At 36.0% G+C, this 21,302-nt stretch overlaps 1 protein-coding gene across 2 annotated transcripts in view; it reads left to right on the top strand.

Moving 5' to 3' along the window:
- Nucleotides 1-21,302, top strand: part of ALG14 (ALG14 UDP-N-acetylglucosaminyltransferase subunit) — a 104,428-nt gene that overhangs the window by 43,981 nt on the left and 39,145 nt on the right. Inside the window, exon 3 of one of the 2 annotated variants that reach the window (XM_063106820.1) lies at nucleotides 414-545. In XM_063106820.1, the coding sequence (XP_062962890.1) occupies nucleotides 414-545 (132 nt within the window). Of the gene's footprint in view, nucleotides 1-413; nucleotides 554-21,302 lie in introns of those variants that run through there. The other variant, XM_063106822.1, reaches the window with a different exon arrangement.

Below are 21,302 nucleotides of genomic sequence, written 5' to 3'. Positions count from 1 at the left end.
CTTAATTGTTAGCCATCTTTTCATGTTATTTATCGGTTATTTGTATGTATTGTTTGTAATTATCTATCCATCTTATTTACCCATCTTGTTACTAGGTATTTCTTTTAAACATCAATTTGTAAGAACTCTTTGTATATCAGTATGTTAAGCTCTTTAACTAAAACATATTTTATAGAAAATTTCCCCCAACTTTATTGTCAAAACTGACTTTAACATTTTTTTTTAATCATATTTAGGAACTTTTCTGTCATAGTTCAATGATGTGAGTGGCTTTACAACTCTAATTTTAAAATGGCTAGAATGAAAATTAAAAATAAACAAGCATTTCCTATTTCTACAAATGTTAGCTGTTTCTATGTTTAACTTTGGCATCAGTGACCCAGTTGATGTGGATTTCTACTATTTCCTTCCAGTATACCAAATACTACATTCACCAAATTCCAAGAAGCCGAGAGGTTCAGCAGTCCTGGCTCTCCACAGTGATTACCACCCTGCGTTCCATGTGGCTCTCCTTTCCCCTGATTCACCGGGTGAAACCAGATTTGGTATGTAAGACCATCACTGAAGAGAGGGAAGATAACTCTCCTGTGAATCCTTCGTTAGGAATAGTATATATTGTTTTCTTAAACAGCTACCATTTATCAGTGTGTCAGGTAGTGTACAAGCCCCTTTACTAATATATGCTAAAATTTATCATTTAAATGCACTTTGCACTTATTTATTAATTTGCCTTCCTTATCTAGCTGTAACTTGAACTCTAGCCTCCTTGTCTCATGGTGATAACCACTAGGAAAGCAGTATCTTTAGCCAGTTTTCTCACTATCCACTGGTAGTTCCTGGCTGACATCATGTGATTGTCAGCCACAGAAGAGCCAATTTTTTACACCTCTTCAATAGTCTTTTTTATTTTTGTTAAGACTCTGTTATCAAATGTGGTATTCAGTGGGCAGAATGTCATACACACTCAGGTTTTTACAGGAAAGTAGTACAGAAAATAGACGGATGAAAATGTAATTAGTATACCCTGTGTTCAACCTTACCTTCCCTATCTATGAAAGTCTTAAGTTCTCTCTACGTAGAATTCCAAATGTTCCTCAGTGGATGATGCGGATCAGTGGATATGTTATCACAGTAGTGTACACTGTTCTTAAGGAATACTGTCATTCCTATGGAAGGCAGAATTCATTAAATAGCATAGTCTGAAAGGAAGCTCTTTACTTGATTTCCACGTACATGTATTCTGGCATGGTGTACATTATTCTCATGAGTGGCTGAACAAGTGAGTTTAGCTATAATGATTTTGAAAGGTCTCTGTCAGTTTGGTGATTGCCTTTCATCAGCTGGATTGCAGTTCAAGTCCCTCTTTTGGACAAGAGTTTTTTAAAATCTAAATTTTCTATGTGAGTAGTATTGAAATTGTTTTTAAAATATATAATTTATATACATTGAAATGCAGAGATCTTAAGTATATAGTTTAACCATATCCCTGTCAAGATATAGAACATTTTCATCACCTCAGAAAGTTTTGTCTTGCCTTTTCCCAGTCAGTCCCTGCCCCCAAGCAACCACTGTTCTGATTTCTGTCACCATAGATTAATTTCGCTTATATTTCTTTTTAAATTTTTGATGAAATCAGTTTATCTTACAGTCTCCAACCACATTTTTACTGTGTGGAATTCAAATGTTTTCCTAAAAGATTACTATTGCCCTGAAAGTTTTCATTTATTTCTAAAACTCAAAAGACAAATGGGAAGGGGAAAATGACCTTAGCATTTTAAACTGAAAATTTTAGATTCATATTTACTAAATCACTAGAGAGGGATGGCCCCTCTCACTGGTAACAGTTTGTTTGAGTGCAGTGATGTTAGGACCCTAAGGGGTTAAGACTCAGAAGGAAATGGTGACCTGATGAATGATGTCTGCTGTGGATGAAGAGGAGCTCTGGTGGCTGCCTGGGCTAAGTATTCAATACCCTTGTAGTAGGACATCTCATGCAACTGGGACACCACATGGGGCACAGACACTTGGTTCCAGGCATACTTTGGCTTTTATTTTAGTCATTTCCCTTCTGGGCCTCATTCTTTACTTTAAAACGAAAATATTGGACTAGGTATCCTTTCAGTTTCCTTGTAACTTGTCTAAAATTTATGAGCGTCATAAGTTTGCTTGTAAAAAGTGGAAGGAAAGAAAAAGATTATGATGTTTCTATGGAATAAGAGGAGAAAGAAAGATAAATATAAAATACTTATTTTCATTTTAAACTGAGTTAGTTAAAATATTTCAAACCTAAACATTATCTGATCAACTACTTTGATTTGGTTGGCTTCACTAAATGAGCTCTCATTTAATGAAATCCCCTTTTACAGAGAAGTTGATGGTTAGGAGGCTTTATTTTATTGCACTGAAAGAGAAACTACAAAATTCAAATCTCTCTTGTATTCATCTGCAGTGGACTGAATGTTTCTGTGTCCCCAAAATTCATATGTTGAAATTCTAACCCCCAAGGTGATAAGTATCAGGAGCTGTGGGCCTTTGGAAGGTGAGTAGGTCATAAAGGGAAGCGCCCTCATGAATGGGATTAATGCCCTTTTAGAATATACACCAAAAAGTTCCCTTTCCCTTTTTACCTTGTAATACAGTGAGAAGAAGTTTGTCTATGAGGAAGCAGGCCCTTACCAAAAACCAAATTGATGAGTGCCTTGATCTTGAACTTCCCAGGCTCCAGAACTGTGAGGAATAAATATTTGTTGTTTATAAGCCACACCCAGTTTATGATATTTTGTTATAGCAGCTCAAATGGACTAAGATATCATCCTTGGCTTTTTTTTTAATGTCTTATTACAAGGCACTATTTCTTCTTTACTTCTTTAAAAAAGTGAAAGAAAAACCCACTCTTAGAAAGGATAGCAACATCAAACATTATAGGTGTTATCTGAATAGCCAGGTGCTTTTCTGCTTCTCTTTAACTGTGTGCACCTGAGTTGATAAGACCTGATCCATTCAACTGTCTCAGTCCCTCACTTTGTCATCAATAAAATGTAAATAAAGACACTTATTGTTCCAGAGTGAGTGCTGAATAATAGAACATTTTAATGGTTTTGAAATGGAAATCCTATCTGGTACATAATAGCTAACATTTATTGAGCACTTATATGTGCCAAATCTGGTACTAAGCACTTTGTATTCACACTGTAAGAGATAGGCAGTACTGCTGTTCACATTTAATTCATGAGGGAACTGAGGCTATAAGACATGGATTTACTTGCTCAGAGTTTACACAATCAATCAATAAATAACATAGCTGGAACTAGAATCCAGGTTTTTCTGATTCCAAAACCCATGGAAGATGTGTTCATTTGTTCAGACCAATTCAGAATCAATCAATAAATTACTTTTTTGATAAATTAAACCAAAATGTAAACTGCTTGCAAATAATAGTATAAAATGAAAATATATCCCAGCAACTCAAGTTAAGTATTTGCTTTCATCATAGATTTAACAAAACTGACTTACTTGAATAATAATAGTACAGGTTTCAAAAGTAAATGTCGTGTATATTTGTCAAAATAAAATATTTTTAAAATTCAAAGTGGATAATAAAAATGTGAGAGAATAGTATTATTAAAAAATTATTAAAGAAATATCATTATCAAATTCTACAAATGAAATTGACTTGGAAAATTAATTGAATTCAAGTTTACCAGTTTCCTATTATAGAAAGTCATATGTAAAAACCATTGTGAGCAAATGTGTTGTTTTTTGTCTTAATTGACTTTTTGGATGAGATGGTAACATAAAACCTGAGGTCATTTTGAGGAAAAAGTATATAAATCTGTATATTAAAAGTCATGCTTATTTTGTCCAAGCCAGTTACTAGATGAAGAACTTTTCTTAGAGAAAAATTATGAGCCCTGTTTTGGAGACCTGAATCTAATCCTTAACAATGATTGGAATGGATGATTTCTTCTTTTACAAGGATACTAAATACTATTTAGGTGGTTCTAATATTTCACACATCATATTTTTCAAGAAAGTTTTATTTTTATAGGGCTTTGCCAGGCATCTGTGAAGAAAAGTCATAAATCCTTAAGATTATGCTTCAGTTTAAGAAGATAATGGGACAAAAAACAGATCACTGGTTGCCAGGGTCTGGGGGTGGGTGAGGAGGGGTTGACTACAAAACGAAGGAATTTTTTGGTGTGAGAAACTGTTCTATATCTTGATTATGGTAGTGGTTACTTGATTGTATGTGGTTGTCAAAACTTGGATCTGTACACTGAAAAGGATAAATTTTTTGTGTTGTGTAAGTTGTATTTTAATCAACTTTTTATATATAATATAAACTTTTTAAAAAATTATATAATTTTATAATTATAAAAAACAGATAAAGTGGATTAAAACGTGTATCATTGCCAAAAGCATCAAAGCTTTTGCCTCTCAGTAGCCTTGTATGTGGCATTTAACTATCTTTGAGTGAAAGTAACTTAGTAAATTAACTGAACTTGTCTAAAATTACTGACATAAAATTCGGCATCTTTGTATTAAAAATCTGGGTCAGAGAACATCAGTAGCCGCTAAAAATGACATATTTCATCAAATGAACTGAGGTATCTTGTCATTTCTTTTTTTTTAAGGCACTAATTTTTGCTTATAAATTGCAATCTCATTAGAAAACTATTTATTTTGAATAACATAAAAATGTAGAAAAATAAACTGACATCAAACTGGTGTATCTGGAGAATTTCTTTTTTTTTTTTCTTTTATTCCCATTTTATTTTATTTTTTTCTATCCCTTCCCTCCATAACCCTAATTGTCATTAAATATATTACAAATTAGACTAAAATAATCCATCATATTACCTTGCATTTATTTTTTCTTTAATTTATAATTTTTTATGTATTTTTAATTGAAACATAATTGATTGTACATATTCGTGGGGTACAGCATTGAATTTCCACACCTATGTGCAATACGTGATCCTCAAATCAGGAAAATTACTATATTTATCGTTACATAGTGTAATCATTTTTTGTGGCCCTTTTCCAATTTCTTGCTAATCCACCCTTCCCTTCCCAACTCTGGCGGCCTCAGTTCCTTTCTCTCTTTTTGAAAGTTCAACAAATTATTGTGATTGTTGTATCTTTCTTTCTTTTTTTGTTTTGTTTTTGTTTTTTTTAGCTCCCACTGTGAGTGAAGACATGCAATATTTCTCTTTCTGTACCTGGCTAATTTCACTTAACATAATTTTCTCTAAGTTCATCCATGTTGCTGCGAATGGCAGGATTTCTTCCCTTTTCATGGCAAAGTAGTATTCTACTGAGTATATATACCACATTTTCCTTATCTAGCTGTCCATCGATGGACATTTAGGTTGGTTCTACCTCTTACTTATAGTAAATAGAGCTGCTGTGAACATGGGAGTGTAAGTATCCCTTCAACATAACAGTTTCCATTCCTTTGGGTATATTTCCATTCCTTGGGTATCCCAGCAGTGGAATTGCTAGGTCATATGGCAGTTCTACCTGTAGTTGTTTGAGGAACCTCCGTACTGTTTTCCATAATGGCTGCACCAATTTATACTCCCACCAACAGTATAGGAGGGTTCCCCTTTTTCTCTATCTGCACCAGCATTTGTTATTGTCTTTTTTTTTTTATTGTAATATAGTTTATTGTACCTTTCTGTGGGGTACAGAGTTGAATATGATTACCTGTATGCAATATGTGATGCTTAAGTCAGGATAATTTGTATATTCAATGTTAAACAATGTAATCATTTTTTGTGGCCCTTTACCAATCCCTCCCTTATGCCTGCCCTGCACCAGTTTTTTGATGATGGCCAGTCTCACTGGCACGAAATGATATCTCAGTGTGGTTTTAATTTGCATTTCCTTAGTGAAGTTGAACATTTTTTCATGTGTCTGTTGGCTATTTGTATATCTTCCTTTGAGAAATGCCTATTCAGCTCCTTTGCCCATTTTTTAATTGAGTTACTTGTTTTTTTACTGTTAAGTTGTTTGAGTTCCTTGCATATTCTGGATATTAATCCCTTGACAGATGCATAGCTTGTGAATATTATCTCCCATTCTGTAGATTGTCTTTTTGCTCTGTTAACTATGTCTTTTGCTGTGCAAAAGCATTTTAGTATGATATAATCCCATTTGTTTATTTCTTTTCTTTTGTTGCCTATGCTTTTGGGGTCTTATTCATAAAGTCTTTTCCCAGTCCTAATTGATGAAGTGTTTCCCTTATGTTTTCTTCTAGGAGTTTTATGGTTTCAGGTCTTATATATAATTCTTTAATCCCCTTTGAGTTGATTTTGGTATATGGCAACAGGTACAGGTCTAGTTTGATTCTTCTATGTGTGGATGTCCACTTTTCCCAGCACTACTTATTGAACAGGCATTCCTTTCCCCAATGTATGCTCCTGTTGCCCTTGTCAAGTATCAGTTGGCTGTAAGTATGTGGATTGATTTCTAGATTCTCCATTCTGTTCCATTGGTCCAAGTGTCTGTTTTTATGCCAGTACCATGCTGCTTTGGTTACTACAGCTTTGCAATATAATTTGAAGTCAGGTAGTGCAGTGCCTCTGGATTTTTTGTTGTTATTGTTCGGGATTGCTTTGGCTATTTGGGGTCTTTGTTTTCCATATGAATATTAGGATGTTTTTTCTCTTTCTGTGAAGAATGTCATTAGTATTTTGATGGGGTTTGCATTGATTCAGTAGATGGCTTTGGGTAGTATGGGCATTTTCACAATGTTAGTTCTTCCAATCCAAGAGCATGGAATGTCTTTCTGTCTTTTTGTGTCCTGTTTAATTTCTTTCAACAGTGATTTGTAGTTCTCTTTGTAGTGATTTTTTGCCTCCTTGGTTAAATTGATTCCTAGGTTGTTGTTTTTTGGGGGGGTTACTATTGTAAATTGGCTTGCTTTCTTGATTTTCTGCTAGTTCATAATTGCAATATAAAAACGCTACTGATTTTTGTGCGTTGATTTTGTATTCTACAACTTTACTAAAATCATTTATTAGCTACAAGAGTTTTTTGGTATAGTAAGGTTTTTCTACATATAGGATCATGTCATCTGCAAACAGGGACAGTTTGACTTTGTCTTTTCCAGTCTGGATGCACTTTATTTCTTTCCCTTGCCTGATTGCTCTGGCTAGTTCTTCTAATACTATGCTAAATAGGATTAATGAGAGTGGGCATCCTTGTCTTGTTCCCATTCTTAAAGGGAAAACTTTCAGCTTTTCCCCATTCAGGATGATATTGGCAGTGGGTTTATCATATATGGCTTTTATTGTGTTGAGATACTTTCCTTCTATACCTAATTTGCTGAGAGTATCATGAAGGGATGTTGAATTTTGTCAATTGCTTTTTCTGTATCTATTGAGATAATCATATGGTTTTGCCTCAATTTTGTTGATGTGGTGTATCACATTTATTGACTTGCATGTGTTGAACAATTTTGCGTCTCTGGGATGAATCCCACTTGATCGTGGTGTATAACGTTTTGATGTGTTGCTGTATTCCATTTGCTAATATTTTGTTGAGGATTTTCACATCTGTGTTCATCAAAGATATTGGCTTGTAGTCTTCTTTTTTTGTTGTATCTTTGTCTGGTTTTGGTATCAGGATGATGCTGGCCTCATAGAATGAATTTGGGAGAGTGGCCTCTGTTTCAATTTCCTAGAATAATTTGAAGAGAATTGGTATTAATTCCTCTTTAAATGTTTTGTAGAATTCAACAGTAAAGCCATCCAGTCCTGGGCTTTTTTTGTTGTTATTGGGAGACTACTGATTACTGCTTCAGTCTCATTGCTTATTATTGGTGTTTTCCAGTTTTCCATTTCTTCTTAGTTCAGTTTTGGTGGTTTGTATGTGTCAAAAAATTTATCCACTTCCTCTAAGTTTTCAAATTTGTTGTCACAGTGTTGGTTATAATAGTCTCTAATGATTCTTTGTATTTCTGTGTATCGACTGTAATGTCTCCTTTTTCATTTCTGATTTTTGTTATTTGGATGTTCTCACTTCTTTTTTTAGTTAGCCTACCTATTAATTTTTCTATTTTGTTTATCTTCTCAAAAAAAAAACAACTTTTTGTTTCATTGATCTTTTATATCATTTGGGGGGGGTGTTTCTATTTCATTTAGTTCTGCTCTGATCTTAATTATTTCTGTCTACTAATTTTGGGATTGGATTTTTCTTGTTTTCCTAGTTCTTTGAGTTGTAGCATTAGATTATTTGAAATCTTTCTGTTCTGTTGATGTAGGTGTTTATTGCAAAAAAAACTTGCCTCTTAGAACTGTTTTTGCAGTGTCCCACAGGCTTTGGTATAATGTGTCTTTATTTTCATTAGTCCATAAATTTTTTTTTCAATTTTAATTTTTTATTTTTTGTTTTTTGTTTTTTATTTTTATTTTTTTTCTTAATTTCATTTTGTCGATATACAATGTGGTTGATTATTGTGGCCCATTACCGAAACCTCACTCCTTACTCCCTCTACCTCCTCCCTCCCAACAATGTCCTTTCTGTTTGCTTGTCGTATCAACTTCAAGTAATTGTGGTTGCTATGTCTTCTTCCCCCCCCCCTCCCTGGTTTTTTTGTGTGTGTGTGTGTGTGAATTTATTTATTTATTTTTAGCTCCCACCAATAAGTGAGAACATGTGATATTTCTCTTTCCGTGCCTGACTTGTTTCACTTAATATAATTCTCTCAAGGTCCATCCATGTTGTTGCAAATGGCAGTATTTCATTCATTTTTATAGCTGAGTAGTATTCCATTGTGTAGATATACCACATTTTCCATATCCACTCATCCGATGATGGACATTTGGGCTGATTCCAACTCTTGGCTATTGTAAAGAGTGCTGCGATGAACATTGGGGAACAGGTATACCTTCGATTTGATGACTTCAATTCCTCTGCGTATATTCCCAGCAGTGGGATACTGGGTTATATGGCAGATCTATCTGCAATTGTTTGAGGAACCTCCATACCATTTTCCATAGAGGCTGCACCATTTTGCAGTCCCACCAACAATGTATGAGAGTTCCTTTTTCTCCGCAACCTCGCCAGCATTTACCGTTCAGAGTCTTTTGGATTTTAGCCATCCTAACTGGGGTGAGATGGTATCTCAGTGTAGTTTTGATTTGCATTTCCCAGATGCTGAGTGATGTTGAGCATTTTTTCATATGTCTGTTAGCCATTTGTATATCTTCCTTAGAGAAATGCCTACTTAGCTCTTTTGCCCATTTTTTTAATTGGGTTGCTTGTTTTTTTCTTGTAAAGTTGTTTGAGTTCCTTGTATATTCTGGATATTAATCCTTTGTCAGATGTATATTTTGCAAATATTTTCTCCCACTCTGTTGGTTGTCTTTTAACTCTGTTAATTGTTTCTTTTGCTGTGCAGAAGCTTTTTAGTTTGATATAATCCCAATTGTTTATTTTTCCTTTGGTTGCCCGTGCTTTTGGGGTCGTATTCATGAAGTCTGTGTCCAGTCCTATTTCCTGAAGTGTCTCTCCTATGTTTTCTTTAAGAAGTTTTATTGTTTCAGGGTGTATATTTAATTCTTTAATCCATTTTGAGTTGACTTTAGTGTATGGTGAAAGGTATGGGTCTAGTTTCATTCTCCTACATATTGATATCCAGTTCTCCCAGCACCATTTGCTAAAGAGGCAGTCTCTTCCCCAGTGTATAGGCTTGGTGCCTTTGTCAAAGATCAGATAGCTGTAGGTGTGTGGGTTGATTTCTGGATTCTCTATTCTATTCCATTGATCAGTGTGTCTGTTTTTATGCCAGTACCATACTGTTTTGGTTATTATAGCTTTGTAGTATAGTTTAAAGTCAGGTAGTGTTATGCCTCCAGCTTTATTTTTTTTGCTCAGCGTTGCTTTGGCTATGCGTGGTCTTTTGTTATTCCATATAAATGTCTGGATAGTTCTTTCCATTTCTGAGAAAAATGTCATTGGAATTTTGATGGGGATTGCATTAAATTTGTATATCACTTTGGGTAGTATGGACTTTTTCACTATGTTGATTCTTCCAATCCAAGAGCATGGGATATCTTTCCATCTTCTTGTATCCTCTCTAATTTCTCTCAGCAGTGGTTTGTAGTTCTCGTTATAGAGATTTTTCACATCCTTGGTTAACTCAATTCCTAAGTATTTTATTTTTCTGGTGGCTATTGTAAATGGGCAGGCTTTCTTGATTTCTCGTTCTGCATGTTCACTATTGGAGAAAAGAAATGCTACTGATTTTTGTGTGTTGATTTTGTATCCTGCTACTGTGCTGAAGTCATTTATCACCTCCGAGAGTTTTTTTGTAGAGGCCTTAGGCTGTTCGATATATAGGATCATGTCATCTGCAAACACGGACAGTTTGACTTCATCTTTTCCAATCTGGATGCCCTTTATTTCCTTCTCTTCTCTGATTGCTCTGGCTAGTACTTCCAACACTATGTTGAATAAGAGTGGTGAGAGTGGGCATCCTTGTCTAGTTCCTGTTCTTAAAGGAAAAGCTTTCAGCTTTTCCCCATTCAGGATGATATTGGCAGTGGGTTTGTCATATATGGCTTTAATTATGTTGAGATACTTTCCGTCTATACCTAACTTATAGAGGGTCTTTGTCATGAATGAGTGCTGAATTTTATCAAATGCTTTTTCAGCATCTATAGAGATGATCATATGGTCCTTGTGTTTGACTTTATTAATATGGTGTATCACATTTATTGATTTGCGAATGTTGAACCAACCTTGCATCCCTGGGATGAATCCCACTTGATCATGGTGAATAATTTTACGTATGTGTTGCTGTATTGTGCTCCCTTATAGGTGATTTGACGCTTCTCTCTTGCAGCTTTTAAGATTCTCCCTTTATCTTTGAGTTTTGCCAATTTGAGTATAACATGTCTTGGAAAAGACCTTTTTGGGTTGAATACATTTGGAGATCGTTGCACTTCCTGGATCTGATGATCTGTGATTTTTCCTATACCTGGGAAGTTTTCTGCCACTATTTTGTTGAATATGTTTTCAATGCAATCTCCTTTTTCCTCCCCTTCTGGAATACCCATGACTTGGATATTTGAGCGCTTAAGGTTATCTGATATCTCTCTCAGTTTTTCTTCAATGCCTTTGATTCTTTTTTCTTTCTTTTTTTTTTTTTTTTGTCTGCTTCTGTTATTTCAAACAGCCCATCTTCAAGTTCAGAGGTTCTCTCTTCAACTTCGACAAGCTCGACAAGCCTGCTGGTTAAACTCTCCGTTGTGTTTTTTATTTCGCTGAATAACTTCTTCAGTTCAGCAAGTTCTGCTACATTTTTTTTCAGGGCATTGATTTCCTTGTACATTTCCTCTTTCAGATCCTGTATACTTTTCCTCGTTTCATCATGATGTCTAGCTGAGTTTTCTTGTATCTCATTCAGTTTCCTTAGAATTATCACTCGAAATTCCTTGTCAGTCATTTCAAGGGCTTCTTGTTCCATAGGATCTAGAGCTTGAGATTTATTATCTTTTGGTTGTGTACTTTCTTGATTTTTCGTATTTCTGGTATCTTTTCTTTGATGTTTATTCATTGTGGCAGGGATTTTCACAGTCCACAGTTTTGATACTATTGACTGACTAAGATGTTGCTGTGGTTGCCAATTTGGTATCGCTACCTCAGTGACTCCCTGTTCCGTGCACTCTGGTCCAGGCTGCTGTGATGCGCCGAGGCACCACAGAGCGTGTGGTCTCTGCAGAGCTTCCCCTTCCCCTGCAGGATGTCTCCCTGCTCTGTGCGCGCTAGGCTGGGCTTGGGATGGAGCCCGGTGGCGGTGGTGAAGCCTACCTATTGCTGGATTGCGCGGCAGCAGCGTGGACTCTGTGGAGTTCCCGCCTCCCCTGCCGGACGTCTTCCCGCTCTGTGTGCACTGGGCTGGGCTGGGAATGAAGCCGCGTGGTGGCAGCGAGGCCTACCTGTTGGATCACACAGTGGTGGCCCGCAGGGTGTGTGGTCTCCATGGGACTTCTGCCTCTCCCGCTGGACGTCCCCCCGTCTGGGCCACGGGTTGATTCGCTTCCAGCTCCAGGGACGGGCGGGTGGGGGCGGGGGTCAGAAGCCGTGGTCACCGCTGCAGCCCGGGGTGTCACACGCCAGCTCAGGCCTCCATGTTTCCACCTCTGAGGCTGCAGCTGCGACGCGGGCTGCGGTGCACCGGCGGGTCGCGCGCACGGGTTGGGGGAAGATTCCCGGTTCTCAGCAGGGTAAAGACACCCTTTCAAAGCCGTTCCTTTGCGCCGATTCTGCTACAGCTGCATCTGGCGCGGGCCTCAGGCTGCTTCTACCTCTGGCGGAAAAGCGGCAGGCAGCTCTCCTCTTTCGCCATCTGCTCTGATGAGGTTCCTGGCCCCCAGTTGCTTTCGGCTCCTTTTAGATTGTGGGTTACTTATCATCTCAATCTCCGGCCAATTAGTTTCTGAGGCTGGGAAGTCCAAAGTCCATCTGGTAGTGGTGACAGTGACAGTTTCTGAGGCTGGCAAGTCCAAAGTCCATCTGGTGGTGGAAACAGTGACCCAGGCATCTCACATTGCAAGATGGTGGAAGCAGAGAGAGCAGAGTCCATAAATTTTTTGATTTCCTGTTTAATTTTTTTTTGGACCCATAGATCGTTCCTTGTGTTTGTATAGTTTCCAGAGTTTTGCTTGTTACTGATTTCTAGTTTTAATATGTTAGGTGTGAAAAGATACTCGAAATGATTTCAAATTTTTTACAATTTGTTGTGACTTGATTTGTGACCTAACATGGTCTATCCTGGAGAATATTCCATGTGCTGATGATAAGCATTGTATATTCTGTACTTGTTGGATTAAATGTTCTGTAGCTATCTGCCAGCTGCAGTTGGTCTAATGTGTAGTTTAAATCTTCTGTTTCTCTGTTGATTTGTTGCCTAAGTGATCTGTCCAGTGCTGAGAGATGGGTGTTCCAATTCCCCTTCTATTATTGTGTTGGGGTCTCTCTCTTTCTTTAGGCCTAATAGTATTTGCTTTATATATCTGGGTGCTCCAGTGTTAGGTCCATATTTATTTATGATAGTTGTCTTCTTGCTGGATAGATCCCTTTATCATTATATAGTGGCCTTCTTCGTCTCTTTTTATGGTTTTTGGTTTAAAGTCTATTATATCGGATGTAAGAATAGCTATTCCTGATTGCTTTTGCTTTCCATTTGCATTATCTATCTTTTTCCATCCCTTCACTGTTAGTCTGTGTGTTTCTTTACAGGTGAGGTGAGCCTCTTGAAAGACAGTATGTAGTTGGGTCTAGCTTTTTAATCCAGTGAGTCAGTCTGTGTCTTTTGAATGGGGTGTTTAATCCATTTAAATTTAGGTTTGTTATTGACAGGTATTGTCTTTCTCCTGACATTTTATTGAGTTTTGTTTGGATGCTTTAAATATCTTTGTTCCTTTCTTCCTCTTTTATTGTTTGTCTTTGATGTTGGTTTTTTGAGGTGGTAAGATCTAGTTTCTTTCTCTTTCTCTTTTGCATTTTTGTTCTACCAGTGCGTTTTGTTCTTTCTTATGTATTCGTGGTAGTGATTATCATTTTTCAGATGTGAGATGCAGGACTCCATTGAGAATTTCTTGCAGGGCTGGTCATGTGGTGGTGAACTCCTACAGTTTTTGTCTGGGAAGTACACTATTTCTCCCTCATTTCTGAAGGATAGCTTTGCTAGGTATAGTATTCTTGGCTGGCAGTTTTTTGTTTTTTGCTTTTTTTCTTTTTAGTATTTTGAATATATCATCCCATTTTCTTCTGGTCTGACCTGACATTTTTCTCTTGCTGTTTTTAGGATTCTCTCTTTGTCTTTGAGCTTTTCCAGTTTGACTGTAATGTGTCTTGGAGAAGAACTGTTTGAATTGAATCTGGGGATCTTTGAGCCTCCTTGGTCTAAAAGTCCCATACATATATATGTACATACTTACTAAATCTATGAACCTTGTAAATAGATTCCTTGGGATTTTCTAAGTAGCCAATCATGTCCTCTGCAAATAGAGTTTTATTTCTTTCTAACCAATATATCATTTGCTTCCTTTTCTTGCCTTATTGCACTAGCTAGGACTTTTAGTGTTATGTTGAATAAAAGTGATGAGAGCAGACATCTTTGGCTTGTTTCCAAGGATAAAAGCATTTATTATTTCACCACTGAGTAAGATCTTAGCTGTAGGTTTTCAATAGATGTTCTTTGTAAAGTTAAGTAGATTCACCCTGTTTATTAGTCAGGGTTCTCCAGTGAAACAGAACCAATAGGGTATATATTTATTATAGGATAGATAGATACATACATAGATACATATATGTACATATGATATATATACATATACATATATATGTACATATACATATATATATATATATACACATATATATATATATATATGTACAGAGAGATTGAGAGAGAGAGTGGTTTATTATAAGGAATTGGCTCATGTGACTATGGAGACTAAGTCCCAAGATCCGCACTTAGCAAGCTGGAGACTCAGGAGAGCCAATGGTATAAGTTCCAGTCTAAAAGCTGGCGGTCCTGAGACCCAGGAGGAGCCAATTTTTCAGTTCAAGTACAAAGGCAGGAAGAGACTGATGTCCCAGCTCACTAGTAAGGCACAGAAATTCCTTTTTACTCAGCTTTTTTGTCCTATTTAGATCTTCAGTTGATTGGACAAGGCCCACCCACATTAGGAAGGGCAATCTGTTTTACTCAGTCTACCAATTTAGATGTTAATCTCATCCAGAAACATCCTTACTTACATATCCAGAATAATATTTGACCAGATATCAGGGAACCCCATTACCCAGTCAAATTGACACATAAAATTAACCATCACACCTCTATTCCTAATTTGCTGAGATTTTTTATCATGAAGGAGTGTTGAATTTTGTCAAATAATTTTTTGCATCAGTTGTTAATGATCATGTTATTTTTCATCTTTAGTATGTTGTTATTGTGTATTTCAGTGATTGATTTTCAAATATTAAAACAACCTTGAATTCCTGGAATAAATCTCACCTGGTCATGGTGTACAATTATTTTTTTATGTTGATGGATTTGATTTACTAGTAATTTATTGAGGATTTTTATGACAGTATTTATGAGGGATGTTGGTCTTTAGCTTTTTTGGTTTGGTTTTGATATTGAGATAAAATACTGGCCTTGTAAAATGAGTTGGGAAGTGTTTCTTTCCTTCTCATTTTCTGGAAGAGATTGTTTATAATCGATGTTAATTCTCCTTTAAATGTTTGGTAAAATTCTCCCGTGAAAGCATCTGGTTCTGGAGATATCTTTTTCAAAAGCTATTTAGTTGTGGATTAAGTTTCTTTAATAGTCATAGGATTATTCAGATTATCTGTCTCATAGTGAATTTTCATAGTTTGTTGTTTTGGAGCAATTGTTCCATTTAATTTACATTGTCAAATTTATAGAGTTGTATAGAGTTGTTTATAGTATGCTGTTATTATCCTTTTCTACAATTTTAGGATCTGTAGTTATATCTTCTGTTTTATTCCTGATGTTGGCAATTTCTGTCATTTTTGTGTTTGTCAGTCTTGCTAAGACATCAATTTTATCGTTTAAAGAATCCACTTTTTATTTCATTGATTTTCTTTGCTCTTATTTTTATTATTTTCTTCTTTCTGGTTCTTTGGGTTTATTTTGCTCTTTTTCTAGTTTCTTAAGATAGGAACTTAGATTATTGATTAAAAATCTTTCCTCTCTCTAATGTAAGCATTTACTGCTGTAAATTTTCCTCTCAGCAGTGTTTTAACTTCATCCTACAAATGTTGATATGTTGTATTTAATTTTTATTCAGTCCTAAATATTTTTTATGTCTTTTGAGACTTCATCTTTGACCCATTGATTAGAAAGTTTTGTTTAATTTCCAAGTGTTGGGAGATTTTTCCTATTATCTTTCTGTTACTGATTTCTAGTTCAATTCCATTATGATCAGGAAACATATTCTGTTTTTAAATGTATAGAGGTTTGTTTTATGATCGTCATAGGAGAAGGATATGGTCTGTCTTCTTGAATATTCCATGGGCATTTGAAAAGAATGTGTACTCCGCTGTTGTGCGGAGTGTTCTATAATTGTCTGTTAGATAGTGTTGGTTGATGATGTTATAAATTCTTTATCTTTGCTGATTTAGTTCTGTTGATTGCTGAGAGAAGCATGGAAAATTCTGTTAGCTCTTTTAAAACCAAGTTTAAATAGTCTTATTGATCTCTGCCCTTCAGAATCCCTTCTGTGTTCTTTTTCCCTTAATGTAATGTACACATTGATCCCACATCAAAATGGATTTTAAATACTCCATATGAGTCTACTGTTTTGTATCTCAGAGCCCAAAAATTTCTTCACTATCATCTTCTTTAGTTTCTCCTATAAGTAGGCATCTTTGAGTAAGTCTTTGAGTGAGTAGGCTGATCTGATATTCTCTTGAAAATATACTCCTAAAGGAAAATTAGTTTCAAGGAGAGGGAGAAACAGTTTAATCTGCAAGGTTACCATTCATTAAACAAAAGTAGGAGGACTCCTTATTTGGGGGTGGGGGAAGGAAGATCTGTAAAGTTCTTTAGGGTAAAGGCCAGGGATTTTTGCATTTCCCATGGTCTGTTCCTAGAAAAGTGCTTCCACATATTTGTGGAATGACTTAAAAATAAATGAATGAATAAAGAATGGTGTGAGTCATCACAAAAACAAAGACACCCACTCCCTAAACTGATGCTCTTCTTACGCTTTATTAAAGTCTGAGAAACCAGTAGGGTTTCTAAAATCTTTAGTGTTTGATTACTGGCTTCATTCCAGGCCGGCCATTGTTAAATGAAATATTCAAGGAAAGAGCTCTGCATATAAAAATTAAACCTAATTTAATTTTTAATCAAGTAAAAGATAAATTTCATATTTTCCATGTATAACAAATTGGAGAGAAATGGACCATTTCAGCCTAATACTCTGCCTCTTTGCCTGAAGCTGAAGCTGATTTAATTCACCATGACAAGTCTAGATGTATTTATTACATCTACACTTAGGCTTTGTGTGAAAGAAGGCCATTATTTTACTTAGTCATTTTTTTTTCATATTCCATATCCAGTTTGAGCTATGAAATATCTAGGTTCATAGCAGTAGCAAGCTGATGACATGGATAGTGGGTTATTGTCCGTACGTAGGATACTGCGATTTTTTTTTTTTTAATTAGGTGTTTTCTATGGTGGGTACAAACTAGGTGGCACCGAGGTTATCACTGTTTGCATAGTATATAAAATTTTTATTGGCCTACTAAGTAACATGTGTTCAAAACATTAAGAAAAGTAAATTAACTTCTTGTTCATATGCCAGAACCTTTACAGGAACTTTGTATTTCCCCTTAACTGTTGTTGGTTTGATTCTCTTTGTTCAAGTATAATGACCTTCATCTGATATTATATTTTTTGGTGATCAAAACCTTTGTAACATGTTCAAAGGAAGCTTAGTTAGACAAACAAAATGCCAGCTGTCCCAAGATGCCTATCTGTAAATGAATGGAGTTAAGTGAGAATTAGGTTTTTCAAGCCAAGCTAAATGAGAAACAATTAGACCTCGCTTCTACTGCGTCATGTTTTCCAAGATTAATAAAATCATCCTTGGGAGCCATTTGTGTAGGTTTCTTCAGTCTCTGTTCCTCTGTTGCCTAGTCTCCATAATGCATTAAAATAATGCCGGTATTACTCTTTCCCAGCTGTTTTCCTTCCTTAAATGCACCGTAAATTTAGCGACCTTCATAAAGATACAGAAGAACTGACTCTGTATTGTACGTACATTTAACAAGTCTGATGATGGTCAGAGTCTACTGTGAGAAGTAATTTGATGTGAAAATCCTCCCAAGTGTCTGGTTTCTTATGATTGACAAACTGCTTTTCCCAGCTGCACAGTGAAGTTACCAGCTGTGCCACTGACACATTGGCTGGGTGACAACCTGTAGCTGCTTTCCATCCACAAATGAGGTATTTAATTTAAATGTTATGGCTTCTCTTACACATTTTGTGTGAGCTCAGAACAAAATCTGAGTCAAAATTAGGCTGGTTTTATCAGTTAGATTGCTTTGAGTTGTTTTTATTCTTCTCCAATTGGGGGTACTCACAGAAGCTTGAAAATGATTTTTCTTTCTAAGTTGCTCCTCTTTCCACTTGGCAAACATTATGTTTTTCCTCTCTGCAGAAGCAGTGTGGCTTTGCTTACCATTTGTGCTCTCTCATTTCACTTTGCCTGCGTCATTCTCTGAGTGGTCACTGTTACAGCCCATCACAGGCAAATATTAGATCTGGGCTTTGTGGGGCCTCTTCCTTTCAAGTTGAAAGCCAGTGTGTTTTCCTAAGGATAGCAGTGTGGCTATAGCAAAAACAAAAATGAAAGCTGAAGGAAAAGGAATTTGGTTGAGAGGATAAGAATAGAGAGGCACATCAGAAACAAAGAAGCAGCTGACGTATGGTCAGAGGCAGCACATTGTGGAGACCTGGCCTTATGGACGAGGGTGGTGGGAGGTGCTGGTGGCTAGGTGAGAACAGAGAAAGAGGTAAAGAGAAAGGAAGTCTTTGAAATCGCCTTTAATGTCTAAGTAATTCCTAAAACCAGTCCCAGCTTTTCAGACTTTCAGTTCATGTGAAGCAGTAACTCTATTTGTATAGCATTTGAAAATCAATAAAGTGATTTTTTAAATTAAAATTTCTAAAATCTTCCTTCAATCTGAGGAATAAAGAAAAGAGGGCACAAACAGCATAAGTATGTAATGGGAGAGTTTAGGGAAAGGCTGCTATAGTCCAAGTTAAATGGGATTGTTAAAGATTTGGAGTCGTTATAACTAAAGTTGGTATGGAAGTAGCATGGGAAGTTTTAAAAATTTGAGTACAGACAGTGAACTCCTTAAGGAAAGGTAAGGTTTATTACTCATCTTGGCAACCCTAGCATCCACGAAAGTGCTTGCGGCATGTAGAAGTTCAGTAAATAATGGAGAGAAGTTGGGTAGGAGGGAGATAGGTAGGCAGGAGTCAAAGAGGCTGTTAAAACTTAGTGTTGACTGCTTACAGTTTTCAGGTGGGGTGGAAAATAATAGAATAGGGAAAAAAAAAATCATTGCATAACTGCTCCTTGGTTAACTTTTGTTACCTCTGAATTAATCCCTGGAAGTCACCTAAGGATTTTTTTTGATAACACATTTCTGAAGTGCTAAATATTCTCTTTGTCAAAGCAATCCAAAGGAAATGGCAAAAGTTTCTCATTCATCTTAAACAGAGTAGAGTAGCTTCATCTTTTTTTATTGAGGTGAAATTCACATAACGTAAAATTAACCATTTTAAAGTGTACCATTTAGTGGTATTTAGTACATTCACAATGTTGTACAACCACCAAAACATTTTCATCAACAATTGCATTAGTTTAATGTCTTAGTATGGTAGAACCACTTAGGGTTTTTTACTTCATTAAAAAAAAAAAAGGGATTGAAACCCAGACAGTGTTTTCTAACAGCCTCTGGAAATCAAAGGCCATCTTCTTCATAACCTTTCTTTATAATTTCTGTTTCCCTCCCCACAAATCATTGGGTAAAATATACTATTTTAGGTTAGCATTTATTCTTTGATAGTTTGCTGTTTGTTGACTTCTTTTTCTCCTGGCCTCCTGGTATAATTGTTTAATCTTTTGTAGCATGTATACAGTGAAGCCTGCTGGTAATAGATTTCTTTTTCTGGTATAAAACGTATATGAAGTTAAATCTACAGAAAGCTTGTCACTTCTCTACCTGTTAGCACAAGATTCAAGATTCCACTTATACCAGGACAGCATTTTATAGGAGATGTAAGCCAAGCTGCTTCTCACCTTCATGGAGCCTTTTCCACATAGTCAAAAGGGTAAACTGATTTTCCCTAAGATACATGGGTAAATAATTATAAAAATATTTTTTTTTAAATCATAAAATCAAAAATGAGAAAAGTATGATTATCATAGATTAAGAAGAATGAGTAAACACCTTACCAATTTCAAACATTGTTGTGGCTTGCAGAAGAAATGTTAGCATTATTGTTTAGAGTGGTGAAAAAAGGTCTGATTAGAAACAGATTAGAAATCTTGAACTGGTATTGCACACTCTTAAAAATAGCAAGAACTGACTTACTGATAAGATGTTTTAATTACAGAAAGAACATGTTGTGACTGATCATTCCTTTTAATAAATGTGGATACCAGATTTATAAGTCATATTTCCATATTCTGCCATCAAGAATGAAATCCTGCAGTGGAATCAGCTGTAGAACTGCGAAGGGCAGCAAATTCCATTTGTTAACAAAATACCATTTTGCATTCTTGGTCTTCCTGAATTCACATTTAAGCCACTTATTCAAATCTTTGACACAAGCAATTTTTAAAATATGTTTACAGCTGACACTTTGTGAAAACAGTTTTGCTTTTGTGAACTAAATAATCACTTATCTCTAAAGACAGGTGTCACATGCTTAAGCTGGTTGTGTCCACATCTTCAAAGCCCCAGATGCTATTTTTCAAAAGATTTGCTTACACAATACAGTATTTTGTAGATAAGTCTTGTTCATGGAGGCCCTACCTAGAACTCAGGGGACTTGGTCTGAGTTGCTGTTTATTATTCCTGAGCCAACTTTCCTATTTCAGTTTTTCAAGGAGCCATGATTCATCTCTGTGAAGTCACACAGGGAGAAAAAAATTCCTTACTGCTCACTCCTATTGAAGAACAGAATTAGGACAGGGTGGGGATTGGTAGTAGGTAGGTGAATTTCCCTTTTCTCTATATGGGAACCTGGTAAGGCTATATAAGGCAAACTTCTAGTCTTCAGGTCATAGAAGAATCCCCCATCTTTGTTATATAGGTATCACTGAGAATTCACCCCAAGTATTTGCTTCATATTTTTTCTTATTATTTCCAAACTAATTTTTTCTCTGGTTTGCATACATTATACCTCAACTGTGATGCAGGTGAAAAAAAATGCCATCCTGGGAATCATCAAGTTTTGGTTTTTACTCTCAGTTTTGCTAATAATTAGCTGATCTGAGCTTAGCTTCTTCTCTCCATCAAATGGCCATAATAAGAAGCTACAGTAGAAGGAGCACAGATGTCAGATCAACTTGCTTTTAAACAGGGTACACTCTCATCTGGGAAGATGATTTCCTGATATTCAAAACAGCTGATTTCCACTCACCTCTTGCCGGAATGATTTACACTCCTTGGAGCTCCTGCACCTCATCTTGAGTATGCTAGGTATTTGTAGATGTAAAAAAAATATA

This window comes from Cynocephalus volans, chromosome 8, assembly GCF_027409185.1.
Source record: "Cynocephalus volans isolate mCynVol1 chromosome 8, mCynVol1.pri, whole genome shotgun sequence".
NCBI lineage: Eukaryota > Metazoa > Chordata > Mammalia > Dermoptera > Cynocephalidae > Cynocephalus > Cynocephalus volans.
The sequence above is the reverse complement of the archived record's forward strand: the minus strand, read 5'-3'. Positions and strand labels throughout refer to the sequence as shown.